The 24,172-nt window shown below is 35.0% G+C and overlaps 2 protein-coding genes across 6 annotated transcripts in view; one reads left to right on the forward strand and one right to left on the reverse strand.

The window, feature by feature from the left end:
- The window catches only part of LOC150085184 (uncharacterized), a 116,823-nt gene that overhangs the window by 47,379 nt on the left and 45,272 nt on the right, over nucleotides 1-24,172 (forward strand). The window lies entirely within an intron of this gene.
- LOC150085185 (immunoglobulin domain-containing protein oig-4-like) overlaps nucleotides 1-24,172 on the reverse strand; it is a 302,327-nt gene that overhangs the window by 23,869 nt on the left and 254,286 nt on the right. For 2 of the 3 annotated variants that reach the window (XM_090373076.1, XM_090373078.1), the window contains exons 1-3: nucleotides 22,334-22,395; nucleotides 21,471-21,733; nucleotides 13,425-13,574 (exon numbers count right to left, since the gene is read on the reverse strand). In XM_090373076.1, the coding sequence (XP_090229202.1) occupies nucleotides 13,425-13,574; nucleotides 21,471-21,650 (330 nt within the window). In that variant the 5' untranslated portion in view covers nucleotides 21,651-21,733; nucleotides 22,334-22,395. Of the gene's footprint in view, nucleotides 1-13,424; nucleotides 13,575-21,470; nucleotides 21,734-22,333; nucleotides 22,396-24,172 lie in introns of those variants that run through there. The other variant, XM_090373077.1, reaches the window with a different exon arrangement.

Genomic DNA, 24,172 nt, shown 5'->3' on the forward strand with positions numbered 1-24,172 from the left:
TCCTGATATTGTTACTTTCATAGTAATGTTTTAGGAATAAGAACAACAAATTTAGTATATTTACACAGTTTATTAAGTATAAATTAATTATTCAAGTATATATAGAAAAATAGGTAAAATGTGAATAAAATAAGTAAATAAATCGGTCAACTACTGAGTGCCGGACACTCAGGATGATACGAATGGTCGTTAGTGTAGTATCTCAAATAGAAAGTTTTATGGTAACTGAAAAAAGTTTCTATTATCCTGGCTTGGCCTAAAACTTAGGAAATAACAAAAACGTTGTCTATTTGAGTCTTTCCAGTTGTTGTGAATGCCAGGGGTGGGAGAAGCAACTCTGACTTCTTCCTAGAGAAGCGATTAAAGTCTAGGGGGAGAAGCGACTGGCATGTGAGGGCCGTGCAAGACTCCACGCAGGCGCCGCTCCACCACCACTGCCTCAACGCTGGCTCTCAGAGTATCTCCTTGCCGGAACAACTCCAGCTTTGAAAATTGCTAAAAATACTTCTGGTCGCAAAATTTATAAATGACCTTTATAGAATTATTAACTATTTAGCAACCTTTTTGTCACCAAAAGGAGAGTTACTTAGTACAAAGAAGCGCGCATCGAAGTGCAATAAAAAAATCGGTTTTTTTAATTTTAACACAAAAATAAATGATAGATTTCAATCAGAATAGTTTTTCCCTTGATAAGCATCGCATAACACATGGCTAATGTGATTTTTAAATTTTTAGCTCCGTTTGCGATGGAAATAGAGAGGGGGACATGAAAATTACTCACATTTTCCTGTCTGGTGCCACCATTTTTAATTTTAAAAATATTTTAAAATTATATTTTAAACATACTCGTTGAGCTCTTTCCAGCGGTGTAGCTATAGGTTGTTGACAATATTTTTATCTCCCCACATTTTAACCCCCTTCATTTCTCAGACAAAGTTTTGTCAACAATGATCAATATGATGTTATGTTGGCCCACTTGATGTGCAAAGCCATGCAAAATTTCTAGTCAGTAGGTTGAGTAGTTCCAGAGATACAATGCTGTGACAGGTGAACGGACAGACAGACAACCGAGTGACATTTTAAGGGTCCTTCATTAGACTATGGCCCATAAAAATAATAAGCAAAAATAAATAACATAAGTAAAAATAATTGTATAATAAAAGTTTTTGTACAATATTCCAAATTTTTATTAAGTTTTCATCCAACACCTATGCCGACTTCTTTTCTTCCTCTTTGTGTGTGTCGGTTGCTGAATGACATTTCCAAAGCAGCTACGAATCAACATATTTTGCTGGATTGAAGCAGGTCAGCGTTGGGCATACAATTTTAAGAAACAGTAGTGAAGAAACTGTTTTTGTCATCAACGAAACTCTGGTTGGGCTGACAATCAAATTCATTTGTGAAAATCCTCGTTCACATTCACTCAATGAAATTGGTGAATTTCATTGACAGTGAATTTCAGAGCATCCATCAAATTTTTCAATTCTTCTGAAACCATCTTTTCAATTAGGTACCCCCAAAATCCACGAATTGCATTTAACTGTAACCTAAATAACAATTTTCTAACTTCATTTTCACCAGATGCCAACAATTCATGCTTAGAAGGTTTAATACCTTTGTTGTCCTCATTTTCCTTCTTTTGTCATCGGTATTGTCACTAGTTCCTTAAATTTGATTTTTTTTTTTTTTTTTTTTTGAAACTGTCTAAAATGTCAGTGTCATTCGGATATTCAGGTACTGTGACCATGTAAACAGAGATAGGGAAAATTTACGGAAATTTATGTGAAATATCACCAACAGAGATGTAAACCAACTACAATAAAATAAAACAAAAATAAACAAAAAACAGACTGACCATTATGCCCCATCCCAACAGAGGACCACAAGGCCAATAATGGTCAGGGAATTGCTGCATTTCGATCACTAGACAAATCACCGTAAAGGCGAGTCGATTGAAAGATCAGTCTGCCACCCGATCTGTTATATATTACTACTATATGTATATACATATACAGTAGTAATATAAAACTGTTAAGAAGCAAAATAAGCAGAAAAAGGAAAATAACAAAAGTTATTGTATGTCTAATGCTCCAAAACACGCAGTGCAGCAGTAAAGGAAGCAAAAGGATATAAATAATGTGTAGTTTGTAAAATAAATAAAGTGTCTGTGAAAATGGAAATGAAAAGTACACACAGTGCCTGAATTAAGAGAAGTTTAAGGGAAAAGCGAAAGTGGAAGTGAAGTAGTGGTTAAACAGGTGAAAGAATTTGAAAAACGTATAAAAATGAACTGGGACTGAGGAAGCAAATAAAATACAAAAAAATACTAAAAAATAAAAAATAATAATTTGTACAAAAATAAAAATGAAAAATAATAATTAATAAAGAAATAAATAAGTAAATAACACTGTATTCAGATATGGGAGGGCAATTTTAGCAAGAGGTCGAATGTAAATGAAAATATGATGCATAGCCAGTAAATTCATCAGGGGACTACTCCTGACCATGTATCAGGCACTGCATTTCTAAACTTGTCTGTAGTATCAGAAAAAAGGGGGGTGCATATATGCAGCCTTTATCAAAGTAGTCCCTACTCAGTTTAAAAATTAAGTTAATAATGTAAATTAAAATAAATACAAATTTACAAAAGTGTAATGTGAAATATAATACAAATGTATGTGAAGTGCGGAAGGGGTGAAAGGTAATTAAATTAACATGGTTGAAAATTCAAATTCAAATATAAAGCAGAGAAATTTGATCAAAAAAGTGTGAACAAGCAAATGGTATAGGGAATGGTAAAATTCTTGGGGTGGAGAAGGGGAGTAAAAGATGGTCAAAAGAAGGCAAAAATAGTGTTAGGATTGAGGATAGACGGAACGTTCGTATCACCCTTGTATTACACTAATAGTTTTACGAACAGGAAAAAAATAGAAAAAGACAGTACAGTAAACCCCCGCTATTCGCTGTATCTGTATTCGCGGTTTCGCGTATTCGTGGTCGCTGATTTAATATAAAATAAAACCTAAAAAAAATGTGAATTTTAAAGCGCCGTGAACATTTTCCCCCATAAAAAAACATGGGCGTGGCTAAAATTATCTTTCCCGGTCAAAACAGCGCTCAGTGGGTGGGGGGGGGTGACAAAATCACGAGCGTGTGTGTTATGCGCTTGCCATGGAAGGTTTCGTCGTTTGTTTTTAATTTATATGCTTATAAATTGAATAAATTTATCAATTTATAAATTGATATATTTATAAATTGATATGCTTACAAAAGTGATAAATCTAACGTTTTGCAGTGTAAAACAGACTTTTTCGAGTGTGTTAAGGGAAGAAACTGACTTATTTCTAACCCGTACAAAAATAAGGCTACGAATAACAAGGGAAATGTGAAAAGATCAAAGAAGGCGATGACATTAGCAAATAAAATTGAGTTATTAGACAAAATTTCTAATGGTGAAAGTGTCTCCTCAGTGGCAAAACATTATAAAATCAATGAGTCAACAGTACGATCAATCAAAAAATCGGAAGAAAAATCCGCCGTAGTGTCCGTGAAAACACGCTAATTGCTTCAAAAATTTGCTCTGTAACTCGTGATGTTAAATTAGAAAAAATGGAAAAAGCTTTAAATCTGTGGATAGAAGACCGAACTCAAAATAAAATTCCGTTCACTCATCATTCGTGAAAAGGCAAAACACCTTTATCAACACTTTAGAGAAACTGGTGATAGCACTGTTGGGATAAGTTTTTTAGCTAGCAAAGACGCTGGTTTGAAAGATTTGCTTGAAATTTCTAATAAATATTACATTTAATATTAAATTGTTTCTTATTTTCATTTCGATGCCATATGTTTGCATTTCACTATGTGCTGTCTATGTACATAGTCATATTATGAAGGTACATATAATACATACATAGACCAGATTTTAGACTAGTTTTTCTTATATTTCATACTTTGGAACGGAACACCTTTATTACTGTGGGAGCCATAACTCAGTATTCGCATTTTCGGTATTCGCGGTATTTCTCAGGAACGTAACCTCCGCGAATAGCGAGGGTTTACTGTATAAAGATAAAAAGTGTAGAAAAAGTCATTAAAATATTGAACTTACTGGGTGTGTAAGGCCCAACCTTAAAGAAAGGGTTCTGGTATAAGCAAGCATTAGTAAAATGGGAGTTAATACCATAGGCTTGTAGAGAAGAAGGGAAATCAAAACCAAAATTAAAAGTGCACAGGCAGATATGAAGTTTTCTGAGCAGTGCAGGCGGTCTACAAGAGTAGCTCATGGTGTCTTGTCAATGATATACAGGAATTTTTCTAGCAAGGATAAGGAGGTGATTATCCCCTTGTATAAGGCAATGGTCAGGCCACACCTTGAGTACTGTATACAGGTCTAGAGGCCTCATTTTAAGAAGGATGTAGAGCTGTTGGAACGAGTACAGAGAAGGGCAACAAGATTAGTGAATGGAACAAAGGGTTGCTCTTACGAAGAAAGGCTTAGGTTTTGCAAATTATAGTGTCTGGAGACTAGGCACCTGTGAGGTGATCTCTGAGGTGTATAAATTGTGAATACCTTGAAAAAAACCTTGAATGGTTTGAGCATGATCAATGCTGATGGGATTCTTCCTTTTGCTCAGAATAATCATCTGAGAGGGCTCAAATTGAAGAAAGACAGATGTAGGATAGATGTGTAGAAGTTTGCCTTTAGCCAGCGGGTAGTTGGTTGGTGAACAGACTTCCATCTTTTGTTGTGGAAGTTGATAGCCTAAATAAATTTAAGGCTGAGCTGGACAGGTATTTGGATTGAACATAGTGGTGAAATGGGAGTGTTTTTTTTTTTTGCTGATGCTGCATAAGCTTGCTTTCTTGCATCATATGCCTCTACTAATGCTAATGCTAAAGTGGGCGCTACCTGGAGTCATTAAGTCGAGCGGAGGAGAGATGTACACAGCTAAGATGCAAAAGGGAGAAACAATGTTATATAGATTTAGAGAAACAAATAGGGATGACCCCCATCATTGAAAGAAAAAAAAAAAAAAAAAAGTGGGAAAGATGGCCTAAAAACATGAAATGCTAGACAAAAAGCCGCAGGCATACCAATATGTGAAGGAACATGTGAAACAGAAAGTAGAAGAAGAATAATTCCAATCTACAGGAGATAAAATTCTGGTAAAATTTAGATGATCAGAGAACAGGGTTTATAGATTACGGCTCCAAGATGACAAACCGCTGTAGAAAGAGAAATGCTCAGTTTGGCTACATCTGAGGTTGATTGAAGGTTTAGTGAATCCATTGAAGAGCATGACAAAAAACTTTGATGGAAACAGAATTAAAAACCTTGAAGAAGAAGAAGAATTTTTGTATCCATACATAAAATTTATTCCACCAAATAAAAGGCCTGGTTAAATGATGCAAGGCTACCATACAAACAGTAGATCTGAGACCAGTGTCAGAGAAGCAAAGTGCCAAATCTAGCGGTTGTTATCAGGGAAGGTACTACACGTAATAAGTCCAGGAATAAAAAGCTGAATGTACAGGATTCCGAAAAGTAGAAAGGACGAATTCAAACTAAACGTGTGAAAAACTAGAGTAAAGCAACAGTAATCTCATTCCGAGAAAGAACCTTAAACGGAAGTCATGAACAATGATTACTAACTAAGTAGTGGAAATCCCACCAAATAATATACAACTGTACAATACCTTTAACATGGACAGGTGCCAAGTAAATTGAAATTGAATTTATTTTTAATTGTAGAAGAAACTATACTGAAACAGTATTTGATGAAAAAGGGAGGTATATTATTATTTAAAAGCTTGTTATAAAAAACTTTTATTGCTTTGCTGAAAAGGATATGTTACTGCATATGTTGGCTAATAGCTTGAATGTTGGCTAATAGTTGTCTGATAGCTTGAATACAAATAGAATTTTTGTGAATTTTATTGGAAATATTAGATTGCCAATTTGTGAGTTAAATGACCTCAAAGTTAAAATATTTTCTTTTGTCATAAACATCAATAAGATGAGGAACTGCATCATTGCAGAGTGTAATTTTCAGATCAAGGAAGTTTGCTGTGCTATTATCAATATTTTCTTTATTGAGTTTTAAGTTCAGAGGGGTAAATATCTGCAGCTAAGCGTTCAAAGTCGGAATTTAAAACTAAGATGTCATCAACACACTGGAAAGCTAAAAATTTATGATTGGGATTGCTAGTAAAAAATAATTCCTCGTAATAGTGTGAAAACAGGTTAGAGACAAGGCTAGAAATTTGTGAACCCATGGGAACTCCAATTATTTGTATGCAAGCTTGCCATCGAAAATAAAGTTATTGAGTATGCAAAAATTGACAAGGTTGTCCCAAGTACTCTTGTGAATATTAAGTTTCTCATAGTATTTGTTGAACAGTTGTTTTAGCACAAACACCAATAAGTTAAGTGGGATGGAAGTGAACAGGTTGGTGAAATCGAAAGTTTCAATGCTAGTTATAGATCAAAAAATGTTTAAAACAGATTGGTTATTGTTAATAATCCAGGTAGTAGTAAGATTGCTGAAGGTGGTTTTGAGCTGTCTATAGAATTGCTTGCAGGGTAGGTAGCAGCCACTATTTCTGGAACTGGTTATGAATCTGAAACCTACTAGTTGTTTGTGGAATTTGGCTATCATATAAAGGAAGGGAAGGGTAGAGTTTTGTATTTTGGTGTGCAGTTTTTTATGTAAAGCTATAAGCTTTTTTATTGTTGAAGCAGGATTGAGACTGCATGGTATATATGTGGAGCTATTCTCTATTTCAGATTTTAGTTGGTTGAAGTAGAATTGTTTGCAAAAGATAGCAAAGTTGTTAGATGCTTTGTCAACTGGGGTGATAATAAGATTGTCCTGTAATTCTAAAATATGTTTTTTCAGATTTCAGTGTAGCAGTTATTGTCAAGTTTGTTTGTAGGACTTGGTAATACCTTTTTTGATGTCTTGATAGAATGTGGAATGGTATATTTATAAGCAAGCTTGTTGGCAAAATGTGTAAGGTCCAGATATATATTTTTTTGTTGATGTAATTAAGATTAACTTGGTTAATGGGTCTGAATTTGAACCCTTTACTCTTAGCTGTTTTTAGATTATTGTTATTTATAATGTTTAGATTTCCAGTTATGATATGTCCATAATGTTGATCCACAAAAGAAGCATAAACTGGATTATTGCAATGGCATGGGAGATCAGTAAGTGATATATTACCTAAATTAGTGGAAAGTTGTTTGTAGTTGCAGAATTTTAAACCTAAACCTAATGGAGGGTCATAATTGAAACGATGATGTATATCAAATTTATAGCGGTTGTTGAAAGGCAGTAGGTTATTGTAGATGACCAAGGTATATTGTCAAACCATTTATGGAGAAATATAATGTTACAATATTCAATGCAGTGAGAAGTAATGGTTCCATTTCTAGAGACTGATGTCTTTTATTATGTGTTTAAGCTGTATATTGGTGAACTCGAATTTATGGCTGGATGAGACAAGTGCTTTAAGAACAGACTTTTTAATGCTAAAAAGGAATTGGTAAATATTATGCAAATCAAGTGTAGTATGGTCCCATGAACTTAGGATATTAGAGAAGTTGAATTTGATATTTTTATATGGTTTTTGTTTCTTGCTACCACGAGCATGTCTGTGAATTTTATTTTTTAATATATGACTAAGGTTAAATAATTTGTAGATACAGTACTCGGTGTTCAAGGATCTATTGCTGCAGACAATTTTATTGAACAATTTATTGTTTAAACCATGTGGGTACAGTGATTTGTGAATACACATAAAGATGCTTTCTTAATACTCACATTTGTGGTTATCTTCTATGATGGCTAAGATTTTAATCATAGCATTGCTAAAATTATGGTGATGGAAGTGGAGCAGTAAAAGGTCTGTATCATTGTTATTGCATAAAGAAAGATTTTTACTTTTTGATCTATGTCCATTTAATTCTGATGTTTAAAGAATTAGATTGTTGTCCTACATATTTGATGTTGCAAATTTTACATGTTAGGAGGTAGATAACATTTTTTGTTTTACTAAAAAGGGGTGGAGTTAAGGCAATGGGAGGTTTCAAGGTTATCCATGGCAGGACAGGTAAGACAACGTTTATCCTTGCACTTAGAGAAAGAAGGGATGTAATTTAGTATATGCAGATTACTTTCGTGTTTAAGAAAGATGAATTGAACAAGTCGGTGCCAAAAATATGCTTCTCCTGTGTGAAATTTGACAGGCCATCCTCAGGAGTAGGACAGAATGCAACACATTTGCTAGTGAAACTAGAGGTGACACATTTCCTGGCTATGTATCATATTTTCATTTACTATATTCAGATTTTGCATATTTGCCATCTCTTGATTTGACTTCTTGCTAAAATTACCCTCCCATATCTGAATACAGTGTTATTTACTTATTTATTTCTTTGTTATTTATTATTTTTCATTTTTATTTTTGTACAAATTATTTTATTTATTTATTTTTTTTTTTTGTATTTTGTTTGCTTCCTCAGTCCCAGTTCATTTTTGTACTAGGTTTTTTCAAATTCTTTCACCTGTTTAACCACTACTTCACTTCCACTTTTGACTATTCCTTAAACTTCTTGTAGTTCAGGCACCATGTGTACTTTTCATTTCCATATATATATATATATATATATATAACAAAAGTACTTACCATTATTTTGCAAAAATAAGAACACAAAATAATTAAAGATTTACAAAATTCATTTAAGAAGCTTCACTTTAAAATTAAATTATATTGCTAACATATCTGTCCGTGTTTCTTACAACTCTCCTAACAATATCAACACCATTCAAAATCATCTTGTGCATTATTTTTGACATGCTGTAGGTTGCTAAACCTTGATCTATATTGCATGAAACAGAAAACACTTTACATCACATTTAGGATAAAAATTAATTAGTTTATTAAATGTTAAACTTTTTGAGGTTAGTCAGGAATAAGGAAGAGCTGTCAATTGTTAACCTAACCTGATGATAGTTCTCGAAAGAGGAATCAAAAAAAGTAATAAATGTTGCCTCCAAGTTAATTAGTTTGCAAGTATTTGAATATATACTTCAGTTAGTTTTTAATTCTCCAAATGTTTAACTTTCAGTAAACTACAGCAGGACCTTGATTATCTAATCATCTACTAGCCAAGGTCCTGAATATAACCTAGCATAGGTTATATTCAGCATAGGCATTTGATGCAAGAAAGCAAGCTTATGCAGCATCAGCCAAAAAAAAAAAAAAAAAAAACCATTTCCATTTCACCCCTCTGTTCGTTCGAAATACCTGTCCAGCTGAGCCTTAAACTTATTTAGGCTATCAACTTCCACGAAAAGGGATGGAAGTCTGTTCCACCAACCAACCACCCGCTGGCTGAAGGCAAATTTTCACACATCTATCCTACATCTGTCTTTCCTCAATTTGAATTTATGCTCTCTCAGGTGATTATTCTGAGCAAGAGGAAGAATCCCATCAGCATTTAGCATGCTCAAACCATTCAAGGCTTTATACACATCTATCAGATCACCTTGCTCGTGCCTAGTCTCCAGACACTGTAATTTGCAAAACTTAAGCCTTTCTTCATAAGAGCACCCCTTTGTTTCATTCACTAATCTTGTTGCCCTTCTCTGTACTCGTTCCAGTAGCTCTACATCCTTCTTGAAATGAGGCCTCCAGACCTGTATACAGTACTCAAGGTGTGGCCTGACCATTGCCTTATACAAGGGAATAATCACCTCCTTATCCCTGCTAGAAAAATTCCTATATATCATTGACAATACACGATGAGCTACTCTTGCAGCCCGTCTGCACTGCTCAGAGAACTTCATATCTGCCTGCACAACCACCCCCAGGTAACTTTCATTCCCTACCACTGTCAGTGTAGTACCACAGAGTTGATATGTTGCTCTGGGGTTGCTGTTTTCCATATATAGTACTTTACATTTGTCAATGTTAAACTTCATTTGCCACCTCTCAACCCATCTGCTCAACCTTTCCAGATCCTGTTGCAGCAGCATAGTGTCAGTAGTGTCCTTGACAACCCTCCCAACCTTTGTATCGTCTGCAAACTTGGACATTAAGCTTGATATACCATCATCAATATCATTTATAAATACAGAAAACAATAATGGCCCCAACACTGAACCCTGAGGGACTCCACTAATAACATTAGTCCATGATGAGCAGTGTCCATTGATTACCACTCTGTCTTCTCCCCCTCAACCACCCCTTTATTGTCGCCTCCGTAGCCAGGTGGGAAGGAGCAGCAGTGCGTAGCGCACGCTTCTTGATTAGAACGGGGTTTGAGCCCGTCACCACCAAATATGGAGGATGCGGAAAGGTCAGGGAATAACCACCGCATATCCCAGAGAAATATGGCCTTAGTTGCTAATGCTCCTAAAAAACCAAACAAACAACAAACAACCAGCCCTTTATCCATAGCAGCAATTTGCCTCCAATGCTGCACTGCTCCAATTTGTGCAGCAGTCTTCCATGTGCAACAGTATCAAAAGCCTTTCTAAGATCCAAGTATATATTATCAAAGTTATTCCTTTCATCCAGTTCTTTTGTGACTGCATCATAGTATCCAATCAAATTGGTCAGGCAAGACTTCCCCTTAACAAAACCATGCTGTGTCCGAGCTATAACTGAAGTCTTGTCTAGATGATCCTGCAGTGCTTCTTTAACCAGTGCCTCCATTAATTTTCCTGGAACAGAAGTTAAACTTACAGATCTATAATTACTAGTGTCAGCCTTTGATCCTCCTTTGTGAATTGGGGTCACATTTGCACATCTACAGTCTGTGGGTACCTCCCCTGAGTCCAAGAAAGCTCTGATAATTATGGCTAAGGGTTTGCTTACTTCCTTTGCTGCCTTCTTTAATATAACTGGATAGATCCCATCCACCCCAGGTGCCTTTCTTGTATTTATCTTCAACAATTACTCCTCCACTTTACTCTCAGTTATTACAAGATTCTCTAGCTTACTGCCAGAGTTGAATACACCTCTGGCATTCCCCTTGCTGAATAACTCGTCATGTGTGAATGTCGATGCAAAATATTCATTTAGTTTGTTAGCTACCTGAGCAGGATCATCAACAGTTGACCCATCGATATCAAGTGGACCAATCTGATTCATCCCCTTCCTTCTAGAGTTTACATAAGTAAAGAACTGTTTGCTGTTTTTCTTTGCATCCCTTGCCAAAGATTTCTCGTAATCTGCCTTCGCCTGCCTAACCTCCTTTGTAACTTGGTTACAGATGAACTTGTATCTATCATAGATTTCTGTGTCACATGTTAATTTGTATGTATCCCATGCATATTTCTTCTCTGCCATATGTCTCATTATTTCATCTGACATCCATTTTGGCCTAAACCTTAAACAATATTTCTTAGTTGGTATGTAAAGCTTAGTAGCTTCCAAGATAAGTTCTTTGAATGCTTCCCATTTTGAATTTGCTGTTGGTAACATTATCAGTTGGTCCCACTGTATAGAATTTAAATACTGTTTCAGTCCATCGTAGTTGCCTTTACGAAAGCAATAACCCTTCCCTTTACCCCTAATGGTAGTTACCTCTTTGAGTAAATCCCACTTCAGCACACTGTGATCACTGCCACCTAGTGGTTCATTTATCTGCAGATTCTTAATGCATGAAGAATCACTATTGATCATCAAATCAAGAGTATTACTCCCTCTAGTTGCCTCCCGAACATGCTGATGTAGAAAACAATCATCCAATAAATCCACGAAAGCCTTGCTAGCGTGTGAGTGACCAGCCCCCAAATTCCAGTCAATATTTGAGAAATTAAAATCCCCCATTATAAGACTCTCTGATTTACTGGCCCACTCTATTTCCCTGTACAGTTTCTTATTGTACTCATCAGAGTCATTAGGCCTATAGCACACTCCTACTCTCAATTTCGATCTCCCAATGCTTATGTCACACCAAACTGACTCGACACTGCACTGTCCAGCAATGTCGACTGGCTTCACTTCCTTGGATTTTATGTGTTTCTTAACTAATAGCATAACCCCTCCTCCCTTCCTATCCTGTCTATCCTTTCTGTGGATGTTGTACTCTCCAAATTCCAGTTCTGCATTCCTTATATCTGTGTGACACCACGTCTCTGATATCCCAACAATATCTGCCTTTGATGTTTTTAGCAATACCTCAAATTCATCAAATTTATTTACTAAACTCCTAGCATTGGTTTACACGCAAGTATACATGCACCTGTTTCTATTCTTAGCTACCCTAACACAACCCATGTGTTTACTTGTACCGCAATGACTCCCAGCAGTCTCCGAAATATCCTGCATCTTGTTTTTGAGGCTTCTGCTCATTCCAATAGAAGCAGTGCAAGAATCTCTTTCACCTCTGCCAGTGGCTACTGTTAATCTATTAGTCTTTGTCTCTCCCCCTAGCTAGCAGTTTTCCGACCCACCTAACACTGCCTCGATAGCATCAGCAAATATTCTTGCTCCCTTCCTATTTAAGTGTATCCCATCTCTGTAGAAGCAGTCTCTCCTGCTTCTACAGTATTATGCCAATGAGATTCGGGCCAGTGAAGAGGAGACTTAAAAGGCACTTATCTTTCAAGTTTTGCTCAAAACTTGAAGAAATGTAAAATAATTGCATTCTCTTTCTATAGAAATATAGATTCTCAGCCTGTAAGGGGTACATTAATATATTTTCTTGTAAAAGTAATATATGATAAAAAATGTGCTCATGCATCTTGAGACTCAGTGTTCTCTTTTCCATCTGTCCATTTTCCTATGTAGTCATTCTATCCTGTGGTTTCTTACCCCTCCAGTCCTCCCTTCTCACTAGTCTCTTCTTTGTACTGTCTTTATTTAAATAATTTTGAAGCCCTTTCAGATTGTTATATGTACTTTTGGTCTTAATAAGTGTCCTGGAGGCCTGATACAGTAATATTTCACCTTGTCTGTATTATCCTCTCATTCTCCAATTATAATGGGGGGAAAAAGTGGACACCAAGCACACATGGTTGGCCATCACCATTCTTTAGCTAGTCTATGTTGCCACAAGTCATAGAATTCAATTAGATAAACAAATATCTAAGAGTTTTTTCTTTTTCTTTTTTTTTTTTTTTTAATTTGTATTCTCTTGAGTTAAAAATGAGCAATATTTTCTAAAATTTTTCCTGTTAATTGTTGGTGTGCTTTTCTATAAAAATAAACTTTTTCTTAAATTAAAGTCATATCTTGGCTGAAAATATAATCAGAAAGTTTTCAGCTTTATTTTCATTATCATCCCATTAGTATATTTATTTGAAAATACAGAAATACAGTAATAATTTTGAAACAAAGAAAGTTGATTTTGAAATGTTAAATAACATGCTAGGATTAATTATATATTAGTGAATAGTGATACTTACCTGCAAATAGGGATGAGCATAAAGTTCTACACCATCTTTAAACCAGGTAATACGAGGTCGAGGATCTCCTTTAGCAACACAGATAAAAACTATTTTATGACCAAGGAGAAATTCATAGTCAAAATGAGATGCTTTAATTATTTGTGCTCCCTATAAAAAAAAAAGTAGATATCCTGAATATAATTGATGTAAAAGAAACTGAAAACTGGTTGGGAAGGGAGGGTGACAGCGCAGAGAAAGAATAGAATTAAGAACTAAAAATTGATTTTGTAATTTTATCTGCAAAATAAATTTTCAAAATATCCGATGTTTGAAAGTTTTGAAGTGTTGAGATACTTAAGTTGTGAAATTCATTAAAACATATTTTAAAAAAATCATTTTTCTTTAATAATAAAAGAAAAGATGAAAAAAGTATTGATAGTAGTGGTGGGATTACAGAACTGCTATTACAGAATCTAGTGTCTCTTCACAGAAGGGGAATGAGGAGTTCATTAGCTGGTTATCATGATTAATTTAAAGTAGAGCTAAATGCTCTTAATGTTACTATTGGATTTCATGTGATAATTGAATTGTATTGTAATAATGTATCAGCTTTGCTTCTCTAATAGAATCCTATGAAATTTGACATATGAAATTAGCCATTACGAAAAGATTGTTGAAATTAATTGGATAGCACATCCAAGTATAGTGAAAATAAGTATAAACAAACTTAATTATTTAAAACATATTTGAAAATCGAGTAATATACATTGTGTGTCCATCGCTTGTTTCAAATTAAAAGCATGTCAAAATTTCAGAAAAAATGATTTTTTTCCCTTGTAACAATAAATATATTAAGAATGAATACAGGATAACTGAAGCAATTATTCCTCGTCATTAATATTTATTATATAAAGGAAAACAAACTTTTGATGTTCCTGCTCAAGTTGCTGGAAAACTGAATAGATATTTTGCATCTACATTCACATTAGCTATTCTTTAGAGAGGAGACTGCCAGAAGTTTATAAAACTATAACAGGGAGCTAAATAATGATGTGATAAGAGGAAAGTGGAAGAAAAATTGTTGAAGCTAAACATAAAAACGGCAATTGGGGTGGATGGGATCTATCCAATATTAATGGAGGTAGCAAGGAAAGTGAGCACACTATTGGGCGTAATTATGCGAGCATATTTTGATCCAGGGAGGTCCCTGTGGACTTGAGGATATATAAATGTATCCCCAATTCATTGGGGATACATTTATATCATCACAGGGTGACATGAGTAATTACAATCCTGTTAGCTTAACTTCTGTTCCAGGGAAAATAAATTGGAGGTACTGGCTAAAAAAAGTAATGCAAGACAATCTAGACAGGAGTGCAGTTATACTTCAGTCACAGCATCAATTTGTTAAGTGGCAATCTTGTGAGACCAGCTTGATTAGATACTGTGGTGAAGTAACAAAGGAACTGGATACAAAAAATAATTTTGATATAATATACATAGATTTCAGGAAAGCTTTTGTGACGGACGCATTTCATGCAGGGTCGTCCGGCGAGCTCCGTAGTAATGCACAGAAATCTGCCCAAATGACCATATACTATTGCATGTAAAAGTCTGCCGTGCAGATTGGAGTTATGGATAAAGTATGATTGAGCGGGAAAAGTCAGAGAGTGGTTATTGGTGGATACTGCTCTTCATGTACTAATGTTATTAGTGGAGTCCCAAGGGTTGAGTGTTTAATGATATTAATTAAGGTATATCAGGTTTAATGTCTAAGTTTTCAGATGATACAAAGTTTTACAGAATGGTTAATGACAGTACTCAAGGTATGCTACTGCAGCAAGATCTAGAAAAATTAGTTGGATGGGCTGAGAAACATCATATGGGGTTCAGTAATCCCATATTAATATACCAGCTGTGTGGTACCACGCTCAAGGTAGTGGAGAATGAAAAGGACCCATGGAGTTGTGTAATCAGATATGAAGTTCTCTGAGCAGTGCACACAAGCTTCCAGAACAGCTCATAGGGATTTGTCAATGATATATAGGAATTTTTCTAGCAGAGATAAGAAGATGATCATCTCATTGTATAAGGCAATGATCAGGCCACATCTTGAGTACTGCATACAGGTCTGTAAGCCTCATTTTAGGAAGAATGTAAAACTGCTGGAACTGCACAGTATGGCAGTGAGAGTGGCAAAGGGGGAACAAAGGGCTGTACTTACCAAGAACTGTGTCAGTTCTACAAATTGCAGTGTCTGGTGACTAGACACCTGCAAGGTGATCTAATTGATGTGTATAAGGCTTTGAATAGAATGAGTAAGCTGAACACTATGGGATCCTTCCTCTTACTCGGACTATGCACATGAGAGGAGGATAAATTCAAATTGAGGATGGATGGTTACAGAATAGATGTGTGGAAGTTTGCACTCTGTCAAACAGGTGGTTGATTGTTGGAACAAACTTCCATGTGTTGATTTTGTAGTGGATAGTTTGAATAAATTCAAGAACTACAAAAACTATTGTAGGGGGAGACGAGTGATTTGGGAATTTTTTTTTTTTTTTGGCTGATTCTGTATAAGCTTGCTTTCTTGTATCATATACACTACTATGCACTCCTATACTAAGAAAAAAAAGGCAGTTATGCCTATTTGATTTTTGTGAAGTAATTTTTTCAAAAAAATGCAGAACTTCTATTTATTAATTGATATCACAGATGTCCCATGGATGATAAATTCAATCTATATATATATATATATACAAATCTTTATTTATCATTTATTAGTAATGAAATATGATGATAAGAAAAGAAATCAAGCATTGTACAGCATCTTCCAAAAAAAAAAAAAACTTCCCACATCACCTGCCCATCTCTAATAATTTGTCTAGTTCTTCCTTGAATTTTTCATTCAAACTATCCACTTCCAAAACACCAGATGAAAATTTTTTTCAACAATCAGTTACTCTCTAGCTGAAGGCAAATTTCTACACACCTTCCTCAGTTTCAATTAATGCTCCCTCATGTATATTGTCTGAGAAAGAGGATAAATACCTTAATCCAATCTCCTCAGTGGTGATTAGTCTCCAGACTGATTTTTTTTTTTTTTGGCTGATGCTGCATAAGCTGATACACTTGCTTTCTTGCATCACATGCCACTACTACTACTACAACAGGTCCTTAAGGTTGTCGTAGACATTCTCTCATATGCCCAAAAAGCTGTGCTTGCTACCTGGGAGTCTAAAATGCTGATGGAACTGATATTCGGGTGACACTCAAGTCAAGTGGACCCAATTTCGGCAAAGTCCAGTCTGTGACAGCCAAATCCTCTGCTTGCACCTTTGTGATGGTAGGACTGTTAGTAATCCTGGATATAACCCCCATGTGCAAGCACACTGCGGGTGATCACCTAGGTGTGAACCAAAGTAAGCAGCGGTCGAGGTGTGGCACCCACACCACACGGAGGAATGCCAACTCTCTGTGTTACCAGGCAATATTATGTGGTAAATGATTCCTTTATTCCAGACTCCATGTTAAAATCTCATCCTTTGTCTAAACCTTGGTTTTCCAATAAATGTGCTAAGGCTGTTTGAGAGAAGAATGTTGCATAAAGGACGCAAAGAAAAACAGCAAAGAGTTTTTTACTTATGTAAACTGTAGAAGGAAGGGGATGAATCAGATTGGTCCATTTAACATAGATAGTTGAACTATTGATGACCCTGATAAACCGAATGAGTATTTTGCCTCTACATTCACACATGAGGAGTTATTCAAGGAGGGGAATGCCAGAAGTTTATCAAACTCTAACAGGCAGATAAGTGATTCTGTAATAACCAAGAGCAAAGTGGAGGAGAAATTGTTGAGGTTAAACATAAAAAAGGCACTGGGGAGATGGAATCTATCCAGTTATAATGAAGGAGGGAGCAACGGAAGTGTGCAAACCCTTAGCCATAATTATGAGAGCATCCTTAGAGTCAGGGGAGGTCTCCATGGACTGGAACTGTGCAAATGTATCCCCAATTCACAATGAGGTTTCAATGGGTGATACAAATAATTATAGAACTGTTAGTTGAACTTGTGTTCCAGGGAAAATAATGGAGTCACTGGTTAAGGAGGTGATACAGGATCACCTGGACAAGACAGCAGTAATAGTTCAGACACAACATGGGTTTGTAAAGAGGAAGTCTTGTCTGACTAATTTGATTGGATACTATGATGTGGTCACAAAGGAACTGGATGCAAAATATAAATCTGATATCATATACTTGGATTTCGGGAGATCTTTTGATACTGTTGCACATGGAAGACTGCTGTACAAAATTAGAGCGGTATGGCATTAAGGGCAAGTTACTGCAATGGATAAAGGGATGGTTGAGTGAGAGACGGCAGAGAGTGGTAATAAATGAACACTGCTCTACGTGGACTAATGTTATTAGTGGAGTCCCCCAGAGTTCGGTGCTGGGCCCATTGTTGTTTTGTGTATTTATCAATGATATCAATGAATCAGGCTTAATGTCCAAGTTTGCAGATGATACAAAGGCTGGCAGGGTTGTTAATGACAGTATGCTACTGCAACAGGATCTAGAAAAGTTAAGCAGATGGTCTGAGAAGTGGCAACCAAAGTTTAACATTGACAAATGCAAAGTACTCTATATGGGTAGCAATAACCCAAGAGAAATGTACCAACTTTGTGGTACTACATTCAGGGAGGTGGAGAATGAAAAAGACCTGGGAGTAATTGTGCAGTTAGATATGAAGTTCTCTGAGCAGTGCAGACTGGGCGGAGCAGGTCATGGAGTTTTGTCAATGATATATAGGAATTTTGCTAGCAGAGACAAGGAGGTGATTATCGCTTTGTATAAGGCAGTGGTCAGGCCACACCTTGAGTACTGTATATAGGTCTGGAGGCCTCATTTTAGAAACGATGTAGAGTTGCTAGAATGAGTACAGAGAAGGGCAGCAAGATTGGGGAGAGGAACAAAGGGGTACGCTTACAAAGAAAGGCTTAAGTGATATCTATGATATTAACTTCAAGGTGAATGAAGAGGAACTAATTGATGAAATTTATCTACATAATTTTGCTGACTTGATGTTCAGCAGAATGATTTTTCTACATGATTCATGGGTTATGTTTTAAGAGTTAATAAGGCTGGAACAGGAAAGAATTAGATCATGGAAACTTTAGAGAGATTAGATCAGTGTTAGAGACATGAGAAAGGTTGTTCATTAGTTGGTAAGTTGAAGCGTTTGTCTGGTGGCTCTTTGTTGTAAGTGTGTATATGCTATGACCATACTGCAGATGCACTGTGCAAAATTGGTTCACTTGCCTGCACATTGTGATATTAAAGAGAATAGTCCAGTTTGTGTGACCTGTTTGACTAATAGCAGTGATAATTTCATTCTGTGTGGTCTAAAATGTGTCCTGTCTACTTGAGAGCTCAATCAGGTGATCGAACAGATTGCAGGATCAGCATAAAATGAGCTTCTTGCCATGAATAACCAGATTTGTCAAGGCTGAGAAACATATTAATATGAATTGGGGTTTAGCTGTGTACATAAAGGCTGAGTGGTCAGGAGCGAGAGTGCAGTAGCACACGTTGTTTGAGTGGACCTGGGTTCAAGCCTGTGACTACTAAATACAATTAACATTTGCATTGATGATTTATTGTAAACTCCAGTGACTTGGTGGATGTGCTGGTGTATAAACAAGAACATTTTTTTATGTATGTTGAAAAATAGATGTCTCTTAGAAATTTATTCAGGTATGTATACTATGTATTTTCTTAAGAAATTGGATTTATATTTGCTCAGGAACTGGATGTGGTTAGAATATCCTTCGGTCTTAGTTTGAATGAAGTTTTATTTTGTATGTATGGATAATACCTCATTGGAAGTTGACTTGAAGATATATTCATTAATCTTGGCAGGGTGTTTGCCTATCTATTTGGATACCACATAAATAAGTAGGAATGGAATACAGAGTTAGCACTAGTTTGTAAAGAACTTGTATTCGTAAGACCTGGAATTTGTGTATTCAAGAATTGAACTATGTGTATATTAATGGGTGTGTTTAATTGCAGTTATTTAAGAAATGTACTATGTACTGTATATTGGAATGTTATATGACTTCTAACAGATGGATCATGCTGTGAGAATAATAGCAAAATTGAGATACTAGATCATTGAACTGTGATAGAAAAGATCATAATCAATACTGTGATTCCTCTGCTAAGAGCTTAGCTGGCTGTGTATCCTTACTATTCTCGGAATATTTTTCTCTGGATTCGGGCTTCCTTGCAATTGGGTCTTTCGTTCAGACTCTTTAGTCTTGAGTAACAGGACAATGATCGAAAGTTAATAGGATTGAAAGAATCTTACAAAATAACTGAGAACCAAAAATGTTGGGGTTTTTTTTTTTTTTTTTTGCTGACCCTGTCACTGTGGCCCATATGGTGAAATAGCATTTGGAATGACAATAATAGATGACCCACCTCTGTGGGTCAGAAACTAGTAAGTTGCACATTCTGCTTCTCACTGGGCTAAGAGGCTGATCACTCAACACAGACAACATAACTTGGCAGAGTTGGGGGAATCCCCCAGCAGAGCTTTACAATTAACACTGTGAGAACATGTCCACCACTTCACTAATCAGCTTTGTTGGGTACAGTACCTCCACATTCACGTGGCATGTTGCCATAGTCTAGTTTGGGACTCTTCACATAAGAAAAAAAATATGTCCATTACTAACCTAAGATTGAAAATTCTTTATTTGAGTGAAAAATCACCTTATTTAATTAATCCACCTTATTTGAGTGAATGCAATATGATCCTTTAATGTTTGGATTAAATACTCAAAAAAATAATAGCACATTTTGTAAAGTCATTATGCTTTAAAATATTAATATGTGTTTAAGGTATAGTATGAAAAGCAGTAATTTTAATGGCGTTTAATTTTTAATAAGTTAATGTATTAAATATGCTATTCACAGTTGTGGGAATCATTTCAATCCCTGTGTTTTTTTTTGTTTTTTTTTTTTTTTGCACTCTAAAATAAGTCGCCATTTACTTCAGTTCACCCAACAACAAACACTACCTTAAAAAATTCAAGATTAGATTAGAAGAGTCTAAATGACTCCATGTGCATAGGAATTTTGTCCACCTGCCAGTAGGTTAATGATCATTGGTTCCATGGTGATTAGTGAGTGCAGTGCATGTGCAATTTAGGTGGTTGGGTGGGGGGGGGGTACTCAACTCTTTTAAATGCCATTAACTTTCTTTTCTGTCTTCAAAAATGCAAAGTTGTCACCTGCTTGACAATTGCATACTTTAATTGAAATAAATGAAACACTGAAGTAGTTAAAGATCATGTCAAACTAAACATTATATTGCAGAGGAAAATCAGTTGTACTGCACCAGCTTACATAAAATTTGAAAGGCTAATTTAAATGCAAAAAATGGGGAATTATTCCCTAATTTAATTTACTGTAGTGGAAAAAAGTGGTCTTGGGTAGGACACAGAGCTCGAAGACGTGATGATAGATAAACTAAGAAAATAACCGAATGGTATCCAAGAGGAGCTAAAAGAAAATGTGGAAGACAACAATGGTGATGGACAGATGAAATTCATGAGTTTGTGGGTAGTAAATGGTTGACTATTGCACAAAACAGAAGGAACTGGAAAGTTCCTGAAGAGGCGTTCACGCTGCAGTGGATTGAAAATGGCTGATGATAATGAGTGGAAAAGTTAGAGAATAATGAATTTCATTATATAACAGTATATGTTCCAGTGTAACAAGAAAAGTAATTTCCACAGGATAAAGTCTAAATATCTTTAAAATATGAGTGACTCTTTACAGCATCTCCTCTCTCTCTCTCTTATTGTTTTTATTTAGATACATAATAAATAATTTTCTGTCCAAGGGCACTGATTAAACTACTTTTTCATATTTAATTTATTAATCAAAGTGAATTAATATTAAAAATATTAATATTAGAATAAAATCATTTAATCTAAAAACCAAATCATCCATCTATCCACTCAAATCATAAGTACCGAATCATACCTACATTTGGGTTATCATAATATTCTTTGCGCTTGGGATGGGTATAGAAAATAAATCTTGTAGATCCTGAACCTCCTGTTTTAGTCTTTCCTCTCTTACGACCACCCCCTCTTCCTTTAGCTGCCTCAGCAAACATTAGGAGTAAGCTTAGCAAGAGGAAGGTGAAAAATAAACTGCGTAGCATCACGACACACTTGCTTCTTTCAGTGGCCTTGCTCAACTGTGCACTAGTCCACAGAACAGTGAATTAATAATAGCAAGCACTATCTGTGAAGGGGAAAGAGATAGATAATTATGTGCCATTAACTTTACTCATAGTATGCTAACAATAACCTAGTAGTATCAATTAATGTGTATTTAACTGGTTGGTTGCTTTCAGCTATCACATTTATAAATGTGCATGAAGCTATATTAGTACTCTAACTTGCTGATGAACATACTTATGAAATAAATAAAATACAATGGATTGAAATTATCTGCAGTAACTTTAATAAAATTAAATTTAATTTTCCCTCTTAAATCTGAAATTTAATTTTCTCTCTTGAAATTTTGCTGTGCAAAATTTTTTTCACAGGTTTATTTGTTATAATTGTCGATTAATTAGAGCTCAAAATTTTTATATCTTTTATGGCATAAATGAAGAAATTTTTAGATAGTATTTGTTAGATATGATTAAAGGAGCCCTCTCATATTATAAAAGAACCCTAAAAATTATAAACTATCTTACTGTGTAAATAAATATAAGTTAGAAGTTAAATTTAAATTTTAATTCACATCAGTATATTTCTTAATTCAGTATTATCAAGTGGAAAAATAAAAATTTCTCTTCAGAGACACAAAAATACTTTTTAAAAAAAAGCTACTTACGTTCAGTTTCCTGAACTTTCTATAATCACTTATGCGAGTCACAAATTTGAAGAATAATCAGCCATGTTTTGAATTTTGTTGAAAGTTTTATAAAAGATCATGTAGTTGTTTCACAGAAGCATAACGTTCTCCTCAACAAGCAGACTGAAAGAGATGGGAAAAGCTACTGTGTGAGGGAGCAGAGGCCTGCTGGAAATCTTATGGCTATTGATCTTTGGCTGAGAGATTAATTCATTTTGTGCACAGCTGTGCAGCCTTTCATTTCACAGAGGACTGGAATAATGTTCTCGCTGCTCCATGGCTGGCTGTTTCATAAACTATTGATTTTACACAAACTTTTCTTAGTGGTAGCTCATAGCTGAGTGGCACTTGAGATTGCTTCAGTTTCTCTTTAGGCTGCAAACTATTTGTTTGTCTACTATGTAAAAGGGGAGGGCTTATGCTCATGTAGCTTTGTTTGGTTGAACTTCACCATCAATCATAGATAGAAATTCCTTGTTTTCTTTGTAGCAGGATGGGAACACCAATCTTGGTAGCAGGTGGTGGAGAGACAAGAGGAAGAAAAAAGCGTTTCTGTGAGGTCACATTAGAAATTTACTTTCTCAGCAGAAACAGAATGGTTAAAAATGGAAAGCAAAGCAAAGCAAAACTACTTCTTTTTGACATAAAATAAAGAAAAGTTTTGATGGCTTATAAGTTTCATAAATTTGTTTTCAGAAATGTTTCTTTTTTTCGTATATGTGTGTGTATTATTTCACTTGGAATATTATACTAACCATCCAAACTGTTCAATAGAAGTAAATGTTCCAAAAAAATTAATGCAAGCTCAATGAAAGATAATGCTGAGGAAATTGGTGAGGCAGGGAATGGGTGACTGTAGATAGAAGATTGTGTGATATGATTATATTTGTTTGGCTGAAGCAAAGTATATGCACTGAATAAAATAAGCAAAAGAATATGTGGAATGTGTGCATGTGTGTAACAGCACTGTTTTATTGCTGTGTTTATTTAAAATTTAACTTTAGTTATTAAATTATGTTAAATTAGCAGGTTTAAATTAATGTTTAATAATGAAGAAAATAGAATAAATGGTCACAAATACACATTGGCCATAATCTGAAATAAGTTTTATTAATAAAAGAAAATACATATTAGCTGGTGAGTAGTGACAGTTGCATCCCTTTTTGCCTGTCTTAAAATAAGAATGAATTAATGAATCCACTTCCACATTTAACTGGTAAGTAACACTATGGGGAGTGATTAGCAAAATAATAGCAACTTGCTTCAAATATACTTGAAACTAGTTGTAGTAATTTTATTATTCATTTCTCATGTGCCATTTTTAAAGATCAGGAACTCAAATTATATCCAAGTTATTTGAAAGGATTTTAATATTTGTTCCTAGTATGCCACCATTCAAAAATCAGAATCCAAAGTATTGAAAATAGAAGTTACTACATTATAAGAGGTCAGGTCTGTGTGGAATTCTGATTGGCTCCTAAATTGAACTAATTTTCCTCTTCCGTTTTATGATTGGAAAAAAATGAGATATATACATTTTGTGAAGAAACATAAGAACAAAATAAGAAATGAATTTTAAATACTGATATTCATAAATTTTTGATTTAATTTAAATAATTTTAGTAATAACTGAATTTGACTTTTTTAATAAAATAATGGTATCTATTGTGAGTTTGATTTGATATATAATTATATATATATATATATATATATTATCACTCTTCATGTTATACAATGAATGGGTTTTCTTTATCATGCACTAGTTGAAAAATAAAATACTTACTAAGAAAAATCAACTAGTATTTAAAAATGACGTGG

The sequence above is a fragment of the Mastigoproctus giganteus genome, chromosome 5 (assembly GCF_048544385.1).
Source record: "Mastigoproctus giganteus isolate SK-2022 chromosome 5, ASM4854438v1, whole genome shotgun sequence".
In the NCBI taxonomy this organism is placed as follows: Eukaryota; Metazoa; Arthropoda; class Arachnida; order Uropygi; family Thelyphonidae; genus Mastigoproctus; species Mastigoproctus giganteus.